The sequence below is a fragment of the Diabrotica undecimpunctata genome, chromosome 8 (genome assembly GCF_040954645.1).
Source record: "Diabrotica undecimpunctata isolate CICGRU chromosome 8, icDiaUnde3, whole genome shotgun sequence".
Classification (NCBI taxonomy): Eukaryota; Metazoa; Arthropoda; class Insecta; order Coleoptera; family Chrysomelidae; genus Diabrotica; species Diabrotica undecimpunctata.
In genome coordinates, this window is record NC_092810.1 from 24,991,454 (window position 1) to 25,015,677 (window position 24,224).

The 24,224-nt window shown below is 33.5% G+C and overlaps 1 protein-coding gene across 1 annotated transcript in view; it reads left to right on the top strand.

The window, feature by feature from the left end:
- Positions 1–1,459: 1,459 nt before the first annotated feature.
- Positions 1,460–24,224, top strand: part of orion (chemokine-like protein orion) — a 97,498-nt gene continuing 74,733 nt past the window's right edge. Inside the window, exons 1-2 of the mRNA XM_072539881.1 lie at positions 1,460–1,935; positions 13,995–14,296. Of these exons, the coding sequence (XP_072395982.1) occupies positions 1,653–1,935; positions 13,995–14,296 (585 nt within the window). The 5' untranslated portion in view covers positions 1,460–1,652. The remainder of the gene's footprint in view (positions 1,936–13,994; positions 14,297–24,224) is intronic.

A 24,224-nucleotide genomic window follows, 5' to 3' on the forward strand; every position in this document is an offset into this window, starting at 1 on the left:
CTTGTATTTTATTGATTACTTTTCTGGTAAGGGTCAATGTTTCTGCCCCATACGTTAGAACTGGGAGTACATATTGATCAAAGACCTTCCTTTTCAAGCACATGGGAATATCTGATCTAAAGACTTCTTTCAGTTTTCCGTAAGCCGCCCATGCCAGTTCTATTCTCCTGTTTAGCTCCGTTCAGTGGCGCACCGAGGGGGGGTTTTGGGGGTTAACCCCCCCCCCCAGGACCCTATTCCAACACTGTTACTTACACATTTTAAGGACTCAAAATGGAGGTAACACCATAAAAAAAATTTTGGTGACCAACCAAAACCCCCCCCAGAGGCAAATTCTAGGTGCGCTACTGGCTCCGTTGTTTGATTATCTCTTCCTAATTTAATCTCCTAGCCCAGATATTTATAGCTATCCACCTGTTCAATTTGCGTGCCGTTAGTTGGGGGGTCTTGAAGAAGCTGGCAGGTATGATCCACCCGGTCTGCAATAAGGACTATGTCGTCTGCAAATCTCAAGTTGTTCAGAAATTCTCCATTTATGTTGACTCCAATATTCTCCCAATTATTGTTTCTTACAGCACTCTGTAACAAAGCGGTGAATAGCTTAGGAGAGATGGTATCTCCTTGCCTAATACCCCTCTCGAAGGGAAATGTATTTGTGTTGCCATAATACATTCTAACTGCAGCTGTTGCGCTATTATATATATTCCGAAGAAGAGTTGTGTATCTATAATCAATACTGCATTCTGTAAGAGCTCTTAACATAGAGCTTTTCATAATTTCTTGTTGTTCATATAAAGCATGTCCTTGTCTATTTTTTAACTTATAAATGTTCCTAGTTCCTGTCTTCAACTTTCGTTTTAGAACTTTAAGGCTTTTATTTTGTTCTATGGTATTAGTTGTTTCTTTAGTGTTAAAATTCCTTATGTCTTTCCTAACAGCTTTTGAAATGGTTTTATTTAAATTCCTCAGCTCTGCCATGTTCACTGTGTGCTTATCTTTCATTTCCCTTCTTTTTTGCATGAAGTTCCTTGTGCCTTCTGTAACTTTTTCATTTTTCCTTGCTTACTTAATTTGACAGTTCTTATGTGCCTACTACAGTAGTGAACTAGTGAGTGAACTAGAAGTGACTAGTGAGTGTAGTAGTGTCTGGGGGTTCGGGAGACTGTGTTTTCCTCTGTGTTTTCCTCTGTGTTTTCCTTTGATACGCCGTTTACGTTGTTTTCATTTTCCTTGCTCTACTTTCAATAGTTGTTCGAAATGTTCTCTCCATCTTTCCAGTATATCCTTGTCATCGGTTAATAATAACTGTTTTTAATAAATTGTTTGAATCGACGTATATTCCGATCACGTTGTTAATTTATACCACTATCGTATTGCTGATAATGCAGCTTGTCTTTATCGGGCTATTCCGGTACTGCATTGCACTTAAACAAAATTGTAGAGGGAGACTGCCAGCCACAATCAACTGTACCAACGATAAACAGATGACGGACTGACAACAACTGAGTTGGATCCGCGCGAATAGTGTTTCTGAAACAAGATACTAAAATTAATGAATCGGAGACAATCAAATCGAAAACAATGTCGTAAAACTCAATAAACTTTAATAGTAGTATTAGTTCTAAGTACTTGGTGCTACTTCCGTCAAAAAAATGTCGCACTTACGGTATTTTTTAATCTTTGCAGTGATTTCAGGTTTCTTTGTGCCAAAGAGTGATACTTTCGAAATAACTTTCTTAGGTGCTGTGAGTATTATTAAAATAGCGGGCGAAGTAGTCTCAGGCATCGCGAAAGCTTGGAATATCGTCGACCAAAATGTTGATTTCTCCCATTTGCCTCTACCCCTCTTAGATAAGACTGAAGACAAACTTTTTGGAAAAATTAATGTGATTTCACAGAAACTAGATGAACTAGCTGTAAACTTGGACGGAGTAGGTGAGTTCATTGACAGTTAATATTTTATTACCTTTTGTTTTTTTAATGCTTAATGTTTGCGAATCTTTTCTTTTGTCTCATATTTATCAGAGATTCATTGATGTGTTAAGATATCGGTCCTCTCTATTTGTGGGAGATTGTTTTTTCATTTTATTTACATGTCTGTCTTTCTTTATGTTATTCTTTATATATTACTGATCTGGTTGTATCTTGGACCCCACTCGTTCCTTCACTTGTGTATTTTTCTCACATTTCCTCTTACACACTTTGATCTCTTTTTCATAATATTATGCATCACATTTTTCAATGCTTCAACTTCCTGTAGCAATTTTAGTTCTTCTATTTTTTCCCTTTCTCCTCCTTTCTTTCGTACTAGTTTCTGCAAGCGCAGGCTGCAAGAAACCTTATTATCTCTTCCGGATATAGGTACGTTTACTAGCATTTAAAAAGACCTAATCCAGGTGTTTTCGTCTATCCTGTTTTTTATGAATGTTAATAAGTTTTTTAAAAATTAACCTGGAACATTGGTTCATGGTTAATTTTTAGAATTTGTAAAAAAATGCAGGCTTTCCAGATATGAAAAAATAATTTTCGAGTACGCAACAGTTAAAAGCAAAAAAATCGAGATGTTTTTGCAAAATAATTTTGCAATATTTAACATAATTTAATTGTAATTAAAGGAAATGCCTTATTGAAAATACGGACAACCCTGCGTAATTAATATTTAAGTCACCCTATCTGAAAAATTACTAAAATTATAGTCCACGTCCACAGATTGAAGGTGCCACCCAGAAGAAAAGCACAAATTTTGAAATTTACGGAAGTTCTGGGCGAAAAAAATCCTACCTAAACGTTGAGTTGTCGAAGATTGTTTGTTAAGATTGAGTGTTAAACTTGGTATATACTGCTTCATGATCAGATAGTCCTACATTAATAATTGTAGAGCGTATATCAAGGGGTGAGAAATCTAAGACAAAATAATCAATTATGGTAGATGTTGTTTTAGTAATTCTTGTAGGAGAATTAACATGCATTGTTAAACCATACGATTCGAGTATATTCATCATCATCATCATCACTGGCTCGACAACCCTTTTTGGGTCTTGGCCTGTTCCAGGATTCTTCTCCATTCTGATCTGTTTCGTGCTTTTTTTCTCCAGTTTTTTATTTTTAAGGTTGTTATATCATTTTCTATTTGTTCTAAGTATCTCAGTTTCGGTCTTCCTCTTGTTCTTTTTCCTACTGGCATGGTTTGAATATTTTGTTTGGTATTTCGCCTTCTTCCATTCTTTCTACATGTCCTATCCAACGCAGCCGTCCTATTTTAATGAATGTGATAATATCCGGATCCTGGTATATTTTGTATAGTTCAGAGTTGTATCGTCTTCGCCATATTCCGTTTTCTTTTGTGCCCTTATATATGTGTCGCAAGATTTTTCTTTCGAAGGTGGTTAACAACGTTTCCTCTCTTTTAGTGAGTGTCCAGGTTTCTGAGCCATATGTGAGTACCGGTCTTATTAGGGTTTTATATATTTGGCATTTTGTCTTTCTTGCGACGTTATCTGATCTTAGGTGTCTAATTAAGCCATGGTAACATTTATTTGCAATAAATATTCGCCTCTTCACTTCCTCCGTAACGTTATTATCAGACGTGACTAGGGATCCCAAGTATATAAAGTTTTTTCCCCCTCTATGTTGTATTCTCCTATTGTTATATTTTGTGGCTGCCTTATTTCTGCGTTTTTACTTACCTGCATATATTTTGTTTTGGTCTGATTGATTTTAAGACCACTATTTTGTGCAGCTCGTTCTATTTGGTTGTATGCCTCTATCATTTCTCTTCTTGATCTTGCGATTATGTCAACATCATCTGCAAATGCTAGTATTTGCACGGTTTTATTAATGATTGTTCCTCGTGTATTGACTGTTGTGTCCCTCAGTATTTTCTCGAGTACGATGTTGAACAAGATGAATGATAGAGCGTCTCCCTGGCGTAGTCCCTTTTTCACATCTATTGTTTCCGTTAATTCATTTTATATCCAGATTCTACTTTCTACTTTTAGAGATTCTTTTATCAGTTCTATTAGTTGTGTTGGTATATTAAATTCTTTCATTGCTTTTATTAAGAATTCTCGGTTTATATTGTCATATGCGCTTTCAAAGTCTATGACAATATAAACCGAGAATTCTTAATAAAAGCAATATCAATATAATTAATAAAGCAAAAAGCAATTCGAGTATATTGACTAAGGATAATTGGGTAGCACAAGCAACAGCGTAAATAATATTTAAGTCACCGCATAGAATCTTTCTGCTTTTATTGGGCAGGTCGTCTAACAAATTTAACAGGTTCTAAAAAATAGTTCCGTGGAAGAATCAGGTAATCTATAAATGCAAATAATGTATAGATTAAGATTCTTGTGATAAACCAATGAAAACTCAAAAAAGGATTCATTCAACAGAAAGTCATATTTTGTTATAGGAGAGAAATCATTATTTGTAGAAAGAATTAGGGTGCCACCATGAGCATGAGTTATTTTATATCCCTTCATGTTGAGGTTGACTTTAATTGTTCTCTTATTTAGGGCTTGCCAGTTAGATATATTTTTCTTGTAATTCATGAATATAAGTATGAATTTTTTCATATTTTGAGTTCCTTGTCCTTTTTTCTTTGTTTCAGATGGTATGACCAAGTCGATTCTATATATTTTTCTGCCTCTTGTACCTATTATCCATGTTCGTTTCCGTTGCCATTTCCGTTGTCGTTATAACAGTTTCGTCTGCTGAGTTGAGGCATCTTACTTCTTCTAGATCCAGAATCTTTTCGGCCATCCATTAACTTAGGTGGCAAACTTCAAATAAGTTTAGTATTTTCATATATCATTGTAGTTTTTTTCCAATAAATATGGTACATAAAAATGCCACAAGAAAATAGTTTTAGATCCATATTGTGTCAAAGTTGTTTAAAATTAACGCAATAAATCAAATTTTGAAAGAAGTTGCGTCCCAAATTATTGTGAATGAAATACCGCCTTGTGGCGTACCCAACTAAAACAAATTGATACCGATTTTTAGAATGAAATAATTCTGCGATCAATTTGTTCTTCATCGTCATCGTCAAAATGATCGAATTTCGTGCAGATAAAATTTACGTGATTACCGAGAAACACATAAATACTACTAAATGTATCGTCTGTTGCGGATATGATACACTGTTTGACCATAATAAATAAAATGACGTTGAACTTTTTCTTTGTGGTTTCTTGAAGTTTAAGGTTTATGTCATCAAGTCAACGACCATCTACGGCTTGAACAATAAACGTTTCTTTGTATTCTTTCTGAATCAATTGGAAATTTACAATCTTGGTCTTTTTTAAAATTACTTGTGCGATATGTGGAACAGCCAATATTTAAAGTTGGCCAAAAACAGTTCACATTCCTTAAAACTATTTGCCCAGCTAATAGCTTTCAGAACTAATTTTAAACCAGTTAAACCACTTTTTTGAAACTTAAAACGATTCGTTTATTCACCTACACGCATCTCGGTTTCAACGTATTGCTAAAATGTGTGTAACTTCCGGAAACAATTTGCTCTTTGTTTCTTATCGGCCATATTGTATAAAAGCCACTGACCCTGAACCAGTAATTGTAATTTTATAGTTATTATTTCTTAGAATATTATTTATAATAATTATAAAAGCACCTATGTAGCGAATGATTAACAGTTATTTTTTTATACTTCGATGGACAGGGCCGCATTTTACAGTTTTAAGCTTAAGGTATTATCGTAAAAACATTTATTGCTCGTATATATATATATATATATATATATATATATATATATATATATATATATATATATATATATATATATATATATATATATACGAGGAGTAAGTAGTAGAGTAACGAAGAGTAGTAGAAATAACTAGTATCTCGGATAGAGTAGCTAGTTTAACCGTATAACTATCAAAGAGATACAATAATATACAAATATACGCCCCAACTATTACTGACACTGACGAAGAAATAGAGGAACTCTACAGTAACATAAATCAAGCATTACATAACAATAAAACTCACTTCAAGGATTTAATTGGTGACTTTAATGCCAAAGTGGAAAAGAGAAACGACAAGAAACAGGTCGTGGGAGAGCATGGAGTCGGTGAGAGAAATAAAAGGGGACAAAGACTGGTTCAGTTGCACACTACCAAAACATGCCGATTGCAAATACATTCTTTAAGAAAAAATCGAACCGAAAATGAACTTTTGGGTAGCACCTAATGGAACCACTAATAACGAAATTGACTTCATTCTAACCAACAGGATTGCTACAATAAAAGATGTCAGTGTACTTAGTAAATCAATTTGAAACAGGCAGCTACCATAGACTTATCAGAGCAAAAAATTGTTCTAGATCTGAAACTAGAAAGAATAAAATTAATCACAGAACCAACAGTTACCGGTATAAATATTAACAATCTAAAAGAAAAAAACTCAGATCACTACCAAAGATTTTTGATGAAAGAATAAGAAGAAATTAATGGAAATCATCCCTGATAATGGCAAAGAAATCAGAGGACCACAACCACAAAATGGACGTAGTAAACTGCCTGATAAAACCAAAATATTGCTAAAACAAAGAAGGGAAATGAAAGTAAGCAGCGACATACAGAGAATACAATACACAGAACTTTGTAAGACAATAAGGAAAAGTATTAAGGAAGACATAAGAAAATACAATGAAAGACTGGCAGAAAATACAATCGAAAACAGGAAAACTGTAAGAAAACAAGAAAAGTATTAATAATTGGGAAGAAGAAAATCGCTCTAACAAACGAAAACACCAAAATTACAGACAGAAATGAAATAATACAACTCGTATATATATATATATATATATACATATTAACTTACTTGATTCGTTTTTAGACTCTCCCACATAGTTTTTCTTTCAAATGAATCAAATGCAGAAATGAAATAATACAACTCGTGACTAAATTCTACAGCGAACAATAGATGGCATAACAGTGGAACTGCTTAAACACGCTGGCAAAAAACCTGGAAAATCTTAGCAGGCATATTTACAAACTGCAGTACCATGAAGCATATTCATACGCTTCGAGAACTAATGAGTGAGCTAAAGAATATGAAATACTGCTAGCACTAACCTTTATAGACTTCGAGAAGGCTTTCGATTCTATATATCCCAAGGCAGTAATAGAAGCTTTGACCAACCAAACAATTCTGGATAATACTTTATTTCCTTTTTGACAAATACAATTTGTATAGGATCAGTCACAGTTTAGAAAACAAAATTAGTAAATATAAATGTAAATCTAAAATTACGCTAAACCTAACATTACAAGACAAACACAAATAGAAAATGTAAAATTACTATACAGCGTTCCACGTTAAGAAAATAACATTGCGGAGATAGGGCCGTGTATTTCTTATGGACGATAGAAGCGCAGCGATGCCACGATGAACATAAGTACGATTCAGGGTTGTATAATTTGTATTTTCGTTTTCACAGACATGAATTAAATAATTGTTTTTTAACTTTTTAACGTAATTGACCAAAAGTGTCCATTCGAAACAAGAGATGAAAAGTAGGGAAAATGATTTTAATTAAATAAATAGTATTTACAAAAGATAATTTTATTTTATCTTATTTTAATTATAGTAACGACAGTTTATTTGTTTTTCGGTAAGACTATCATATTCGCTCCGTGCGTGACCATGGTAGAGGTACCTTGAAACGATGCCAGCGTGCGTAGCGGCGAAATATGACACAATTGGAGTCTTTATACGCATAAATTTTATCAAAAATGTGTGCAAATACATGTTGCGTATTTAATTGTGCTAATAATAGCAAAAATAGCAAGTGTAGTTTTTATAGGTTTCCAAAGATTACATATAAATTAGAGAAAAGAAAAATATGGATCCGTGCGATTAATATGAAAAAGTAAATATCACATAACATCATTTTTATGCAATTAAAATAGGAAATATTTAAATAATTTACCTTAAATGATATTTTATAAGGCTTCAAGCTAACTGCAGAGTGCCTGATGACTTTAGCTTTTATATCATAACTTTTACTATTACTGTTTTTAATTATATGCTCTTTTACGTGAAAAACTTGATTTGCCAGTACTAGATTTTTAACTTTTCTTTTCCGTTTGGGCTTAAAAAGATATATTATGATGAATTTTGAGAAACCCAGTTTTTAATACTACATTTATTTTGTACATAAACTGAAAAAATATAGTTAAAAAGTTAATTATTAATAATTGTCAATTTCGCCTGTATTTAACAATGTCAAACATATGTCATTAATGTCATATGTTTAACCTGAAAATTGGTAGACTCCAAAACTGTCAGATGAAGGCGGTAGGTGTCGCGTCAGTCACGCACAGAGCGAATACCATGAATCATAGAAATCAGTAGAAAATATTGCTTAGTTAAATCGTGCACTTTGCCGGCTATTAAAGATTTAAAAGCAAATAAACGGACCGCTTGGAATGCGTATATCTAATTACTAATTGCAACTTAAAATAATACGGTGTACGTATGTCAGCGATTTTATGCCGTTCTCTGAGACTACATAATGATAATAAGGCTTTGTGGTTCTTCAGTTGTTATTCTGACTTTACAGTTAAATGTTAATTGAAAATGGAAATTCGAAAAATATATCGACAATCTAGTAAACCGCATGACTGAGAGTTTTGGCAACACTGATCTCCATAAGCCTAATGTTATTTTCTTAACGTGAAACGCTCTATAGCATATACTTAAAATAATGTCAACTACTAAAATATTCATTAACAGAATAAAACGTATTCTGCAATAAAAAATCTTTTAAAGTTAATTTAAATATTTTCATATTCTTACATTTTTTATTGGCTCGGGTAACTTATTATATTATATTCTTTGACCCATTATTGCAGGTGAGTAAAAATGCATAATTCCTTTCGAAAAAGGCACATGTAATTTTTGATTCTGCCTTGTATTTATATTGTGAATTTGACTATTAGTTTTAAATTTCTCAAGATTTGAATGAATAAAAATACAAACTTCAAAAATATATAAGCACGGCACAGTTAAAAGTTTATATCTAGTAAAGTAACTCTTACTGCCAGTGATTCGAGAAATACCAGCAATACAACGGACTATTCTCTTTTGAGACAGAAAGACTTCACTGATTTTACAAGACCTACCCCAAAATACTATGCCATACCGCAAACGAGACTCCACCTGAGCATAATACAGCATAATTAGCTGTTTTTCACTTAGTGTATCTTTGAGGTTTCGAAGTAGGTTTATTTTGTTTAGTTTATTTTGGAAATAATATCATCACATTGCCTTTTCCAATTGAGACATTCATCAACATACAAACCCAAAAACTTTAGGCAATGAACTTTTTCAATTTGTTTAGAATATATTGATAGTTCGATATCTAACAGATGTTTCTGTCTATTGTGGAAATGAATAGCATGCGTTTTATCCGCATTAAGATGTAAGTAATTCGAGGAAAACCATTTACTAAGATCACACAAAAGTTCGTTACATTTATTTTCAAGAGATATATGTGATTTATCTGATATAAGTATTGAAGTATCATCTCCATAAAGTGTAAACTGTACAGCAGAATTTATTGAGACAATATCATTTAAGTAAATAAGAAATAATATTGGGCCAATTACAGAACCTTGCGGAACACCCATATGAATGTAAATGTAATCTGATTTGCAAATATTTACTGATTGTTGGGATACATCTGTTAAGGAGACATACTGACGACGTTCTGATAGGTATGATTCTATCTATTTTAGAGAGAGATCTTTTATTCCAATATTTTCTAACTTATTAATGAGTAACGTATGATCGACACAGTCAAATGCCCTACTGAGATCACAAAAAATCCATACAGGGCATTCATCCGCATCAATATAGTTAGTTAAAGTCTCATAAAATCAGTAGCGCACCTAGAATTTGCTTCTGGGGGGGGTTTTGGTTCGTCACCAAAATTTTTTTTATGATGTTGGAATAGGGTTCTGGTGGGGGTTTAACTCCCAAACCCCCCCTCGGTGCGCCACTGCATAAAATGAATGAACTGCTGTATTTGTAGACTTACCTGCCTGAAAGCCATGCTGATATTTACTAACAATACCTTTCTCCAATAAATAAGAGTTTAATCTGTTAAGATAACAGTATTCGAATATTTTCGAAAACACTGAAGGGACAGTTATTGGGCGATAATTACTAATATTCTTTGGATCACCTTTCTTATGTATAGGAACGACTTTTCCCACCTTTAGATAATCCGGGAAAATACCATTGCAAAAAGACAAGTTTATTAGAAATGTTAAAGGTGATAATATGAATGGAATTACTTTTTTTAACAAAAATTGAGGTATTTCATCAAATCTACACGATTTTGAAGATTTCAATTTTCCCATAAATAATTCACTCAGCTTATTTGGAGTGTAAGGACATAACTGTAAAAAAAATTCATTTTCATTATAAGGCGGTTTCCTTAAAGTACTATTTTGATGACTGGGAATTTTAGAACGTACCTCAATTGGAGCATTCTTAAAGAAAACATTGAACATGTTAGCAACAATAGGGCATTCCTCTATTACACAATTTTCATCTGATTTTAGACATATATTTTTCCTTCTATTATTGTCAACATTATTAGTCACGTCGGCAACAAGTCTCCAGGCACTTTTTGTAGGATTATCTGATGACGAAATAATATTCTGGTAATAATTTTTCTTTGTCAAACATAAAAGTTTCTGGTGTTTCTTTTTTTCTAACTTGTAATATTTACGAAGACACGGACAGGATCTAGATAAAACATGCAAGTTTTTTAAGTTGGTACTATTATAGATAAGGATACTTCAGTGTTTATCCATTTTTTACGATCATTTATAATACGTTTATTTGGCAATGGAAAATTAATGTTAAAATAATACGAAAAAATATCAACAAACACATTAAAAGCCAAATTAGTATCAAGTATACCATAAACAAGATTCCAATCTTCCAGCACAAGACTCGTAACAAAATTATCTATCCCACTCTCAGAAAAATAATTGACAATTGACAATTGACAAACCGTACATAGAAACTTTAGCAAATATATACAGACCAGCAAAGGTAAAAATTTATGAAAACACTCTAACAAAGAAATATCCTTGATTGGATCCATTGATGGAGAATACCTCAGCAACCCAAATGGAGCCAGCAATGAAGTTGACCTAAGAAAGAACTTGACAAAAATAAAAATCATGTACAACGAGCTAGTGGATGTCCTAGATGTAATAATAAACAACACTGCACTTGAGTCAGTAGACGAGTATGTATACCTGGGACAAGTAATACATAAATCTGGCTCCTTACTCCCAGAAATCAACAGAAGAATAAAACTGACTCGGACATCTTTTGCTAGAAACGCAATTATATTTAAATCGAAGATGCCACTACATCTGAAGAAAAAGCATTCGATCAGTGTATACTACCAATCATGACATACGGCTGCGAAACTTGAACACTAAAGAAAGAGATAATATCGAAACTCGAAAATCACTCAAAGGTCAGTGGAACGATGTGTAACTAGGTGTAACAAAGACAGATCGAAAAAGAATCAGAATCAGACAGAAAACCAAGGTCACTGATGTATCCACAGAATTAAATCTTTAAAATGTCAGTGGGCGGGACATTTAGCGAGAACTGACAGTAGGTCGTCCACTACAAATACACTGTGGTATCCAAGAGGCGCAAGGTATGAAGATAATGAGACGCAAACTCACAAATTTAAATAAACAAATAGTCAAACTCAAGGTTAGAAATGGCAACATCACATCAAACAGAGAACATTTGTTACAAATTGTGGAATCATTCTATGAGACATTATATAGCAACCAATCGACTCTAGATATAGTTGAATATCAGCAGAGGAAGGTTCAAAATCAGGGTTCCGAAGATATCCCAGAAATCTCCTTGGACGAAATTTATAAGGCTCTAAAAAAGATGAAGAATAACAAAGCTCCGGGGGAGGACGGTGTCGTCACGAAAGCGATAAAGATAGGAGGCTCAGTACTGATAGCCAAAATTCAAAAGCTCTTTAATCTATGCCTATGGAATCAAAATATCCCAACAAAGTGGAATAATTCAATAACTGTACTCTTACACAAGAAGGGAGATACAGCAGACCTGGAAAGATACAGACCAATCAGTCTCCTTAACCATCTTTATAAATTATACACCCGAATAATAACGAACAGATTAGAGACACAGCTGGATTTTTACCAACCTCGGGAACAAGCCGGTTTCCGCCCTAATTACGGCACAAACGATCACCTGCAGTGCCTAAAAACCCTGATAGAAAAAACTAACGAATATAACCGTCCCTTGGCCTTGATATTTGTAGACTTTAAATAGGCGTTTGATACAATGGAACTACCGTCCATCTTAAGAGCACTACAAGATTGCAGGGTCGACCACAGATATTGTAATATAGTTAAAAATATATATGAAAATGCCACAACAACCATAAGTCTACATTCAGATACTAATAAAATAAAGATAAAAAGGGGAGTCAGGCAAGGTCTGTCATGTCACCAAAGCTGTTCATTACCGTTCTTGAGTATGCATTTAAAAGACTAACATGGCAACAGAAAGGAATATCCATCGATGGAGAAAGATTAAACCATCTACGTTTTTCGGACGATATCGTACTTCTGTCAGATAATCTGGGAGAGATCAAAGACATGCTCCAAGAACTGAATGACATACTACAAGAAACTGGGCTGGAGATAAATTTCGAGAAAACCAAAATGATGACCAATATGGTTCCCAGCGAAGAGATACAGATCAATAACAACAAGGTAGAATTAATCGATAAATACACATACTTGGGTCATCAAATTAGAATAACCAGAGACAACCAAACCTGCGAGCTAAATAGACGAATCACGTTGGGATGGGCGGCATATGGAAGGATGAGAGACATTTTTAAAACAAATACCCCAATTCACCTGAAAAGGAAGGCATTTAACCAATGCATCTTACCAGTCTTGACCTACGGAGCAGAGACCCTAACTTTAACGAAAGCTACTGCCGAAAAACTGAGGGTAACACAAAGGCGAATGGAGAGATCAATGCTGGGCCTGACCTTGAAAGATCGCGTGAGAAATGAGGAGATACGCCGACGAACTGGAGTAGACGATATTATACTGCGAATCAATAAACAAAAGTGGACGTGGGCTGGACATGTTGCTAGAATGGAAGACGGAAGATGGACGAAGAGATTATTGGAGTGGAGACCAAGAGCCGACAAGCGAAGTCGAGGCAGACCACCCACCCGATGGACCGACGACCTAAAGAGAATAGAAACAAACTGGATTGCAGCAGCTAGAGATAGAGAGAACTGGAGACGTTTGGAGGAGGCCTATATCCAACAATGGATGTGAAAATGGGGCTGGATGATGATGATGATGATGATGATGATCCAAGAGGGGTCAAGAGACCAAGAATACGTCCAAATTTAAGATGGAACTATTTAATAAGGAAACAAGCCGGTACAACATGACACAGAAAAGCGAATATTAGACAATGCTATAAAAATAATTAAACATATTGTAATTTTAAGTTATCAAAAATTGTAACAAATTGTAAATGTTTCTTCTCAAGCACTGAAAACACGGTACAATTTGTTTGAAATAGGCAATACTATACATCCAGCTGTCTAAATATTACCCCACAAGCCTCGTGAGGCTGTGGTACAATCGTACAATACAATTGTTTCATGTGTTTACTAAATTGGAAAACAATTTTTTAAATTTTAGAGTTAGTCTGATGTTCACTTACACAGTTCTTTCAATTCATTATTTGTTAGTCGTATTCATTCATTCTCGGCACTTTCCCTCTGTGTATTCATATCTAAATGCTCTTTTCCCGTCTTTCCAACTTTTCCATATGTTAATCATTTTTGCGAATATCGTACTTAGATCGATATCTCTGTTTTTAAAAACTACTTCGTTTTCCAGGTACCAGTACCATAGCTGTAGTTCTCAACAATCTCCCAGACCGAGTTCGATTGGAACTCAGACTAAACGATCTCTTAAAATACATGACAAGTACAGATGTCAATTTCAAAAGCTTCTTACGATATGCAGACCACAGGAAAGACTTTGAGAGATTAACTTTGGAAGATTTTGCACGAATGGTCGTGTCGCACGACAGTAATTCCGTCGTCAGTCTTCTCGAAAGGATACATGCGTTTATAGTGCCATCTGGGTTAGGAATATCGGATACTGGTATTCTGGAATTGTTGCGCAAGGATATTATGGTGAGTTTTTAATGATATAAATTAAACATTTTTAAAATCTATATAGTTTTCGCATAATTTGTTATTTGCTATTACTATCTTATATAACGAATAATTTCCTATTTATCACATCCTACATAGATTTTTTATCAAACGACTATTCAACTTATGGAAATATACTCTTATAATTAATTAACCTAACCTGACTTTTGAAGCATTTATTAAAATACTTGATCCACATGAATATCCTTTGTCTGCAGTATGTTTTACGAGACAAAGGGTTATATCCGAACAATGACTGGAAACATACTCTGCAGTTCGATGTGTAATTTTCTTACCCTGATTTAGGTTTTTACCATGAAAATTTTGGAAATAATTTTCCATCGTCATTACTTGGTCTACCCAATCCGATGATGCATTTATGAGTCCACCAAATGATAAATGTTGTACCCAGGATGGTACAGAATAATTATGAACATTTATATTTTGTTTCTCATAGGTATGTCTTCCTAAATTTGAGAATTGATTTTTATATTTAAATGCTATGAAACCGCCAATATCAACCCATCTGTTTCGGTTTCTTTTGTTATATTAGCTATTTGTGACACGTCTGAACTACTGCTACTTTAACTTTGCAGATCCATGAACACAGTATCTTATCTACACTTGTGGGTACATAAAATATTTTTATCTTTACTCGTTAAAATGCTTTTGCAGCGATATATTCTTATAAACAAAGCAGTGGCGTTCCAAAAAATACTTATGATTTAAATCAAATTGTTAAAGATAGGTACATACAGTTTATTAAACAATGATATTAGATTATATTTTTGGCAATATTGTACTACATTTTAATTCATAATATTATTATAATATATCACATACATATATTGTCTGTATGTGAAACCATAGATATGTATTACAGATTACAGTATTAATAAATATTAATTACAAAGATTGTTTTAACTTTAAAACCTTTATTATTTATATTATTGCTACATCAAAGTTAAATAGAAGAATATGCGAAATGATTGTAATTAAGTAAAAAAATAATACATACATGCAGGACAGTTTGGAAAACTTATATTCACATAGGTTACATAAGTACATCGTAATGTTAAATTATATTATTCACTTTCATAATCAGATGTCTTCAGTTATCTACAGTTACTCTAGCAAATTCCTGTTCCACCAACACTTTTACGTCTTCTAACTTAAAATAAACGTTTTGTTTTGCAACTTAATTTTTTATTTGCGCCCAAACCATTTCTATAGGGTTCAAGTCTGGATGATATAGTGGGACTTTTAAAGAAACTTGTCCACATTCTTGCAGCACTTTGTCAAATTTATATTCAATATGTTGTTTGTGTCGTTTGATGATTTCATACAATTTAAACGGTTTTAACGTTGACGTTACAAATGGTAAATTTTTTCTGTCAACCAATATATCATATCCATTTTTTTAGAATAACTGGTGGGTGCTTTATTAATTTGTACATTATGATATGATGCATTATCAGTAACAACAACAGATCCAACAGGCAAATTGGGGATTAACTGTTCTTTCATCCATTTTTCATAATTTTCTGAATTCATATCATCATGATAATCTCCTGTCTTACCTCCTGACTTAAAAATCAAAAGGGCATTCTGAATGAAACCCATCTCCCCACCACCATGTACGATAACCAACCTACTTCCTTTTGAAATGTTTTTGAACAATCATTTGCCACTGTCATCTGTCCAGCTATTTGGCGTAGTGTGTCCTGCATGTACGTAGGTTTCATCAACATATACAATTGACTTACCTTCGATTATCTTTCGTTCTTTTCGATTTAAATCCCAAATCTTTCACAATTCTGTAGAGAGAACTCACACTTCCAGTCCACTCGTACACCTCTTCAAGCCTTTTCCGCAAAAGCTTCAATGATACACGACAACGTTCAGTCTCATGAAACGATGAATGGTATTTCTAATGAACTGTTTGTTATACTCCCTCAAGTCTGTCACGGTTGCTTTAATTTTAGCAAGTGTTGTAGCTGGAAATTTTAGTGTATTATTTGACTCTGCGTTTGTTAACACTCGCTTGTTGAATAATCCTTTCTACTATACGTAAAGATAATCCAGTAGTTTCACTCACTTGTTGTTTAATACTGGTTCGATTATCTTCAGATACTTTTGAAGATACGCGTCAAAAACTTGTCAGATACATGTACAGATTCAGTTATGGTCACTTAGTCTTAGGTCTAGTTTTATTTTTCTTATGCTGGTAGAAAATTATGGGCAATGATTAGTATATATTACGTTTTTATTTAGAATTATCAGCATTTATTATGTTTTTATGTACATTGATACGTATACAAGTTACGACACATTCACATGATATCGAAACTTATATTTCCATGTCTATTCTATGCATCTATACATATCTGCAATATTATAAAAATATTGCCTTATTTCATTTATTTCATCACCTTCAGGTATTCTTATGTAAAATGGTAACAAATTTGCCAATGCTACACTGACTCTTTTTACACAACTCTACTTCTTGTTGTTTTACTGATTCCACAAAAATTACCAGTCTTCTTCTTCTTCTAATGGCCTACAACCCTTTGTGAGTCTTGGCCTGCTTAACAATGTTCTTCCATTCTGCCCTGTCGGATACTTTTCTTCGCCACTGCCTGACGTTCATGGTTTTAAGATCCCTCTCTACGTCGTCTATCCATCTTTTACAGGGCCTTCCTCTTGTTTTGTTTCCTTGGGGCTTCCATCTCCGGACTACTTTTACAGCTCGATTATCTGGCATTCTTTCTAGGTGACCAAGCCAGTTTAGTCTTTACTACAAAAATTACCAGTAGTGCATAAAAAAGAACCGTTTGAATATATGTACATTCACAGTGATCATTAACACAGATGTTTTAATGGAAAATATTTCTGAGTATGAAAAATCTTCATGTTGTAGTCCTTGAAAATGATTCTGTTTCTAGTTATTCATTGTCTGCCAACTTTCTCATCACTGCTAAAAGCATTTACATCATAGTCTTTCATATCTGATTAAATTAATAATTTACGTGGCTATACTCTGTCAACAAAACGAAATTCAAAATTAGATTAGGATATCCTGGTCAAGCTACTTAACTAGTTGATTAACAGTAAAATAATAGATATCATGAAAGTAAATCATACAATAGTAGAAGGTATTGGTATCCAATAATTAAGATGGTATGGACATGTTCAAAGAATGCTCGAAGATCGATTTCGAAAAGAAATCCTAACATGGCAACGTCATGGTAGAAGGAAAAGAGGAAGACCTCGCCTCAGTTGGAAAGAAGGCATAAATCGGGAAATAAGAGATAAAGAAATAGAGGAAAACCTATGCACGGACCGAGAAAAAGGGCGATTGGGTATTGGAAGACGTAGGATCACGTTTATACAATATATATCCTGGTCAAGCTCTACACCATACCATGGTCAACCTTTGTAGTTTAACCATAACCCAAGATGTTGATCTTATATTATGAAACGTATATTTTAGAGTAACCACTGGTTATCTTTTAACCACAAGGTAACTTTACTTTGTGAAACCGGCCATAACAAGCAAATCATGACCTTAAAATGTATGCCGAACCCAGGTGTATGAGTATACACCTATGTAAAAATACTTTTTATAAGAAAATCAGCAATTTAAATGAAACGTTTGCAAATATATACATGGTAATATACATGGGTAGCGATAGTCACGGAGTTAAACAATTATAATTAAAATAAAAATATATTTATCAGGCTATTATTTGTTTTCATATTTTCTTAGAAACCTATTAGACATGCAAGTCTATTACTTGAACATCAGTAATATTCTAATCGAATTTTACCAAAATTACTATCGAATTATACCTTTATTATGATTATGACCTTCAACGCCTAAAACATTAAATGAAGTATTGATTATTTGCTACATAAATTCATTATATTACATTTCAATAAGCACTAAATCTATTGGGTACATACATAAATATGCTGAAATAATGGAAAAAGCAAATGAATACAAATGAATTGGACATGCTATTTGTCGACTTTAAACAGGCATTTGATTGTATTAAAAAGAAAAAACTAATATAGCACTCGAAAAATTAAAAGTCGGTGAGGACAGACGAACTTATTATGAGTTAAATATACAAGGTAGTCCAGAATTATGTACATTAATTTCTAGAGCTCATAGTACGTCCAAAAATAAGGGTACTTCTTTATGTACACTTTTTTATAAAACTGAATAATAAGGGAGATATGTACAACCCTTTAAAGGGGTGAATTGAAATTCTTATTTTTTCAAATATCTTCCAAACGGTTTTGAATATGGAGTTCATATTTTAGGAGTGATTATAAGACATTAGGATAATTAATTTCATGTCACCACCTACCACATCCTATATTAATACAGGGTAGTTTTGGAGGGTAAGTGGGGGTTATTGCGTCACATGTTTTTTAATTTTTTACATATTTTAAAAATTGTTTCCTTAGACCTTTCTACGCAAAAAAGGTGCTCTTGTAATATTTCGATAGACATCACCGTTTTCGATTTATTTAAACTCGAAGGTATACATGTATTTTATTGTAATCGTTACATTTCTTAATATTCATCAAGTATGCTTTGGAATTGACACTTGTGTTAGCAATAATATTACAAATTAATGGAAAACTTAATTAATAATTAATAATTTAATTAATGGCGAAAATAATATTTCACAACAACTGTTCAAAATGTCCTCCATTTTGTTGAATACATAATCTAATTCTTTTATTTAGCGAACGCATTAATCCATTTAATGTTACTGGATCGTTTTGTAAATCGGTAAATATTTGTTCAATTTTGTCTCTTAACTCATTTACTGTATTAATTGGAGTGTTATACACTTTTGATTTCAAATAACTCCATACTGTAAAGTCCAATGAATCGGTGCATCCGCACCCCGGCCTATCCACCTATCAGGGAAATGTTCATGTAACCACCTTCTACAAATTCTTGTGTAATGTGGTGTAGCACCATCATGCATGGAAAACACGTTTTTTCGTATTTGTAATGGAATATCTTCCAAAATATCATGTAAAATATTGTCTAGAAAATTGTAATACATGTTACCATTTAAATTTCCGGGAAAGATGTGGTATCCTATGAAACTATTTCCTAAAGTAGCTGCCCAAACGTTTATCTTCAACGTGTGTTGGAAGTGAGTTTACATTGTAGCCCTTGGATTTTCTTCAGCCCAGAAGTGCATATTTCTAAAATTGAACATACCTTGTCTTGTAAATGTGGCCTCGTCTGTAAACAGAATGTTGCTTAAAAAATTGTGGTGCAGTTTGAACTTTATTTTGCAATACTTCACAAAAATCAACTCTAAGTGGCATATCGTCAGGTAGCAATTCCTGCACCTGTCGATAGTGGTAAGGATGTAATTGCTCTTCATGCAGAACTCTTAAAACACTTTGATGAGAAATATTCGTTCTTAATCCTAGCCTGCGTGTACTTATTGTGGGGTCATTTATTATAGCATCCAATATTTGCTGTTTAACGCGAACATTTCTTGCTTCTCTACGACGACCAGCATATGTATTCCTTCTTTGAAGACAACGGTTTCTCTCAGTCGTCGTTCAGTACTTACAAAAGTCCTGGCATTGGGAATATTTCTGTTCGGATACTTTTCTCTGTAGCGTCTTACAGCGGCAGCAGCATTTCCCGAACATTCCCCTAATACTAAAAGTATGTCTGTCATCTCAGAATTTGAATAGTGTGCCATATTGCGGGCAAAAAAATTTAAAAATATACATAGCATATCGAAATATTACAAGAGCACCTTTTTTGCGCAGAAAAGTCTAAGGAAACAATTTTTAAAATATTTTTTTAAAATATGTAAAAATTAAAATCATGTGACGCAATAACCCCCACTTACCCTCCAAAACTACCCTGTATTAATATAGGATGTGGTAGGTGGTGACATGAAATTAATTATCCTAATGTCTTATAATCACTCCCAAAATATGAACTCCGTATTCAAAACCGTTTGGAAGATATTTGAAAAAATAAGAATTTCAATTCACCCCTTTAAAGGGTTGTATCTCCCTTATTATTCAGTTTTATAAAAAAGTGCACGTAAAGAAGTACCCTTGTACCCTACCAAATACGCCTTATCTACAATAGAGGATGTAATTTTCATAAGCCCACATATGTCCATATTTGCTATTTTTTCAAGAAAGTAAAAAAAACCGATTTATCTATATTATTTCACCAGAACATATTTATGTAATATAGTAAGTTTTAAATCGGTATTGGTTTCTGAGCTAAGAAAACTACATACTTGGGTAGAAAATGGTATAACAAATTAAAAATATAATACCTATAAAAGTTGATAGATGTGGGATTATGAACATAACAGATTTGGATATGTGTTGTTTTGATCAAATGAATTTAGTTGATATAAGGTTGAATGCTCGAATAAATGTACTTTGATAAAATAAAAGGCAGATATCGAGCACAGTTTTATTAATTAAATCTTGCCCAAGTACTTTCTCTTCCTAGAGCATCTTCAGGGGCATCTGAAATAAGCCAAGAAACTTATTTCAGATGCCCCTGAAGATGCTCTGGGAAGCGGAAGTACTTGGGCAAGATTTAATTAATAAAACTGTTTGAATTTTGCTTGTTGTATTCCTAGGCCTAAGCAAGATTGTCGAGACCTCCGACGTTGAATCTGTTTTGTTACTATAAACCTACCAACTAATTGGTCCTGAAAAAGTTTTTCGGGTTTCGAATAAAGAGTCTTCCGAAATTCACCGGCATCACTAGGCCGAACTTCACAACATTTAAAAGCTTTATCCTTGTGTAAGCAACCTATGAACACACAACTACCAGCAGGAGCAGCGTATCTCTTTTCCTTAAGAAATTGTCGCTTTGGAACTGTCTTTTTTCTTTTTCGTGATCCGGCACTTGCTCTTCCAACTAATATTAATTCACCATCTACATTATCTTCATTTAAACTCATAATTTCAGTCAATGAAACAATCAAAATAGTGAGTTCAGAATTTGGACAAGTAGAATACTTCAAATACCTGGGAGTGACAATAAGCAAAACCAGCGAAAGAATATCAGAAGTAAAAGAAAAAAATATTGACAGCGAATAAAGCTTATTTTGCAAATAAAAGATTACTTAAAAGTAAAATGATGACTAAGAACACTAAGATGAACATATATAACGTTATAATTAGACCAACATTATTACACACAGCATAAACAATGACAATTACTAAAAAAAATAAAGAAGACTTACGAATAGTAGAGAGAAAGATAATGAGAACCATACTGGGAAGAACTAAAACATATCAAAATGAATATCAAAGCAGACCAAATGGAGAGATTAAGAAAGTACTGAAAAAAATATCGTGACCAAAATAATGCATTATATAGGTAATTATGATTAAATATTAAATAATTGATGGATTCGACCGTTACTTGATGGAAATTAATTTTATGTAACAAATGTAAAAAATTTGAAAACAAAGTTTTCGGTGCTTTATTGTTACATTAAATATTAAGTTATAGCAAAAAGTCTGGGAAAAACGGGAAAGCCTAAAATGTTACTGAAAGTTAATATTAATAAATTGAAGTATGTACATGGAAATTTCGAGCAAAAAAGGAATAAACACCAGGGCCTCCTTTAAATTAGAGTTGGAGGATGGATCAGTTGTAGAATTTGAGAAGGTGGATGAATTGATATACTTAGGTACCATTATTGGCCAGACATGTAAGGAAAAATGTGAAATCAACCTGAGACTGACCAAGAACAACAGATATATCTCTTAATACAAAAATAAGAGTATACAAAATTATAGTTAGTGTAACTATAATGTACCAATTGTATGCTAACCCTACAATAACAAAAGTAGTGAAATAAATAAATTGGACTAGAATGTCTCGGATATCTATAAAGAATGCAAGGTAACAGACCAGTCAAGACTATTGGTTGGAGAGTACTTGAGGGCAAAAAAAGAGAGGAAGACTAAAAAAAGAAATGGAGAGATGTCGCGATGGAGGATGTCCGGAAGATGGGAATTATTGTTTTCCAAATTGAACTTTCCAAATAGACATGCCACAAGAAATCAAGAAAACAATTTCAGAACCTTTTTATGTCAAAGTAGGTACATCTCGATTAAAAAAGAGAACGTAGAACATGAGCGTTTAAACTTTATATTTCATTGTCGACTTTCTCTTTTGAGAAAGAAAAAATAACGTTAGACTGCATTACTCACCGATATTTGTATTCATAAAGGAAATATGTGATTGTTTTTTTTTGAGGATTGACCTACATACGATTTGATGTATATCAATTGTCATAGTTGTATATTATATGTACGCGAATGTATTTGTTTAAAAAACAAAAAGTAAGCATTAAATTGATAAAAGTGATTCATAAAGCATACGGCTACAAGGTATATCAGTACTGCTAAAATATTTCTGCAGTTAATAATATTAAAATATCACGTTCATCTTGATAATATAAAAATTTAAAAGTCAATTTAACATAATAGTCTGCGTCTGTTTTTTGCAATTATCTCGGTCAATATATGTTGATTTGAAATTTGCAAAAAATAAGCAAAAAAGTTTACCACTCCTACCCCCCGGCTTCCCCTAAAAACCCTCCTCGCAGGGGTGGAAAAACGTACAAAAACGATTTTCCAAGAATCTATACGCCGTAGAAATAAATGTTTCAAATAAAAAATGTAGCTGAGATTATTTTGAACAAAAATGTTTATTACCAGTTTTTGCCTAGAATGAACCGTTCTCTTAGAAACAACGCTTGAAGGGTCCGGCGATTTTGAATTTTAGTTACGCTCGCCTCTACTCATCTGCACATACTATTAACCAATATAAAAATTAAACTATGTACTTTCTCATTACTATGTATAGCTATGTACTTTCTGTCTTGCAATTACACCCCCTGCAGCCTGCTGCCGGCGTCTATGATAAAGGTGTTACGTAAATAAACGTTGTGCGATTTTTGTCATTTTTTATGATTTTTATGAGATCAAGTATGTGTTCAGTTCACTATTGAACAGTTCATATCACTTCAATCTTCAGTTACGGTGCCGAAACATGGATAATAAAATCAGAGGATAGGAAAAGGATTGACGCATTCGAAATGTGGTGCTGGAGACGAATGCTACGCTTCTCGTGGACGGAGCACAGATCCAATCAGTCGATTCTCGAAGAGCTAAACATTCAGACCAGACTCTCCTCTCAGTGTCTTGCAAATGTTTTAAAGTTTTTTGGCCACATTGCGAGAAGAGACAATGACAACTTAGAAAGACTAATTGTGTGCGGAAACGTAGAAGGACGTAGAGGCAGAGGACGCTCACCTATCCGATGGTCAGATCAAGTACAGAAAGCCACTGGAGAGACGTTTTCCGAGTCCATGAGAGCAGCCCAAAATCGCAAGAGATGGAGAGAATTGACAGCCCGCATTGTAGGAAATCACGATCCTCAGCAATGAGGAAACGACAAGAGAGAGAGATGAGATCAATAAAATTTATCACTTTCATGGAATTTCCATTATAAGCATGAAATGCCGGTTTTGAGTTTTGGCAATGAGTGCGATGCATTTGAAATATGGCCAAAAAAACGCTGAATTTAAACTTTCACACTACAAACGATCTAAAACGTTTGAAACTGCTTCTTTTCAAGTAAACAGGTAGGTACGTTTTTTAAAACTACACAACATCAGCTACAAACTCCGCCCAATACCGTCTTCGTGGAGTTATTTCCCGTGACCTGCAATCGTTTATAATGTAAAAGTTTAAATTCTGCGTTTTTTGGGAATATTTCAAATGGCTTATATTTGTTGGCAAAACTCAAAATCAAAATTTCATGTTATATATCTTAAAGTTTAGGTTCTAACAATGGAAA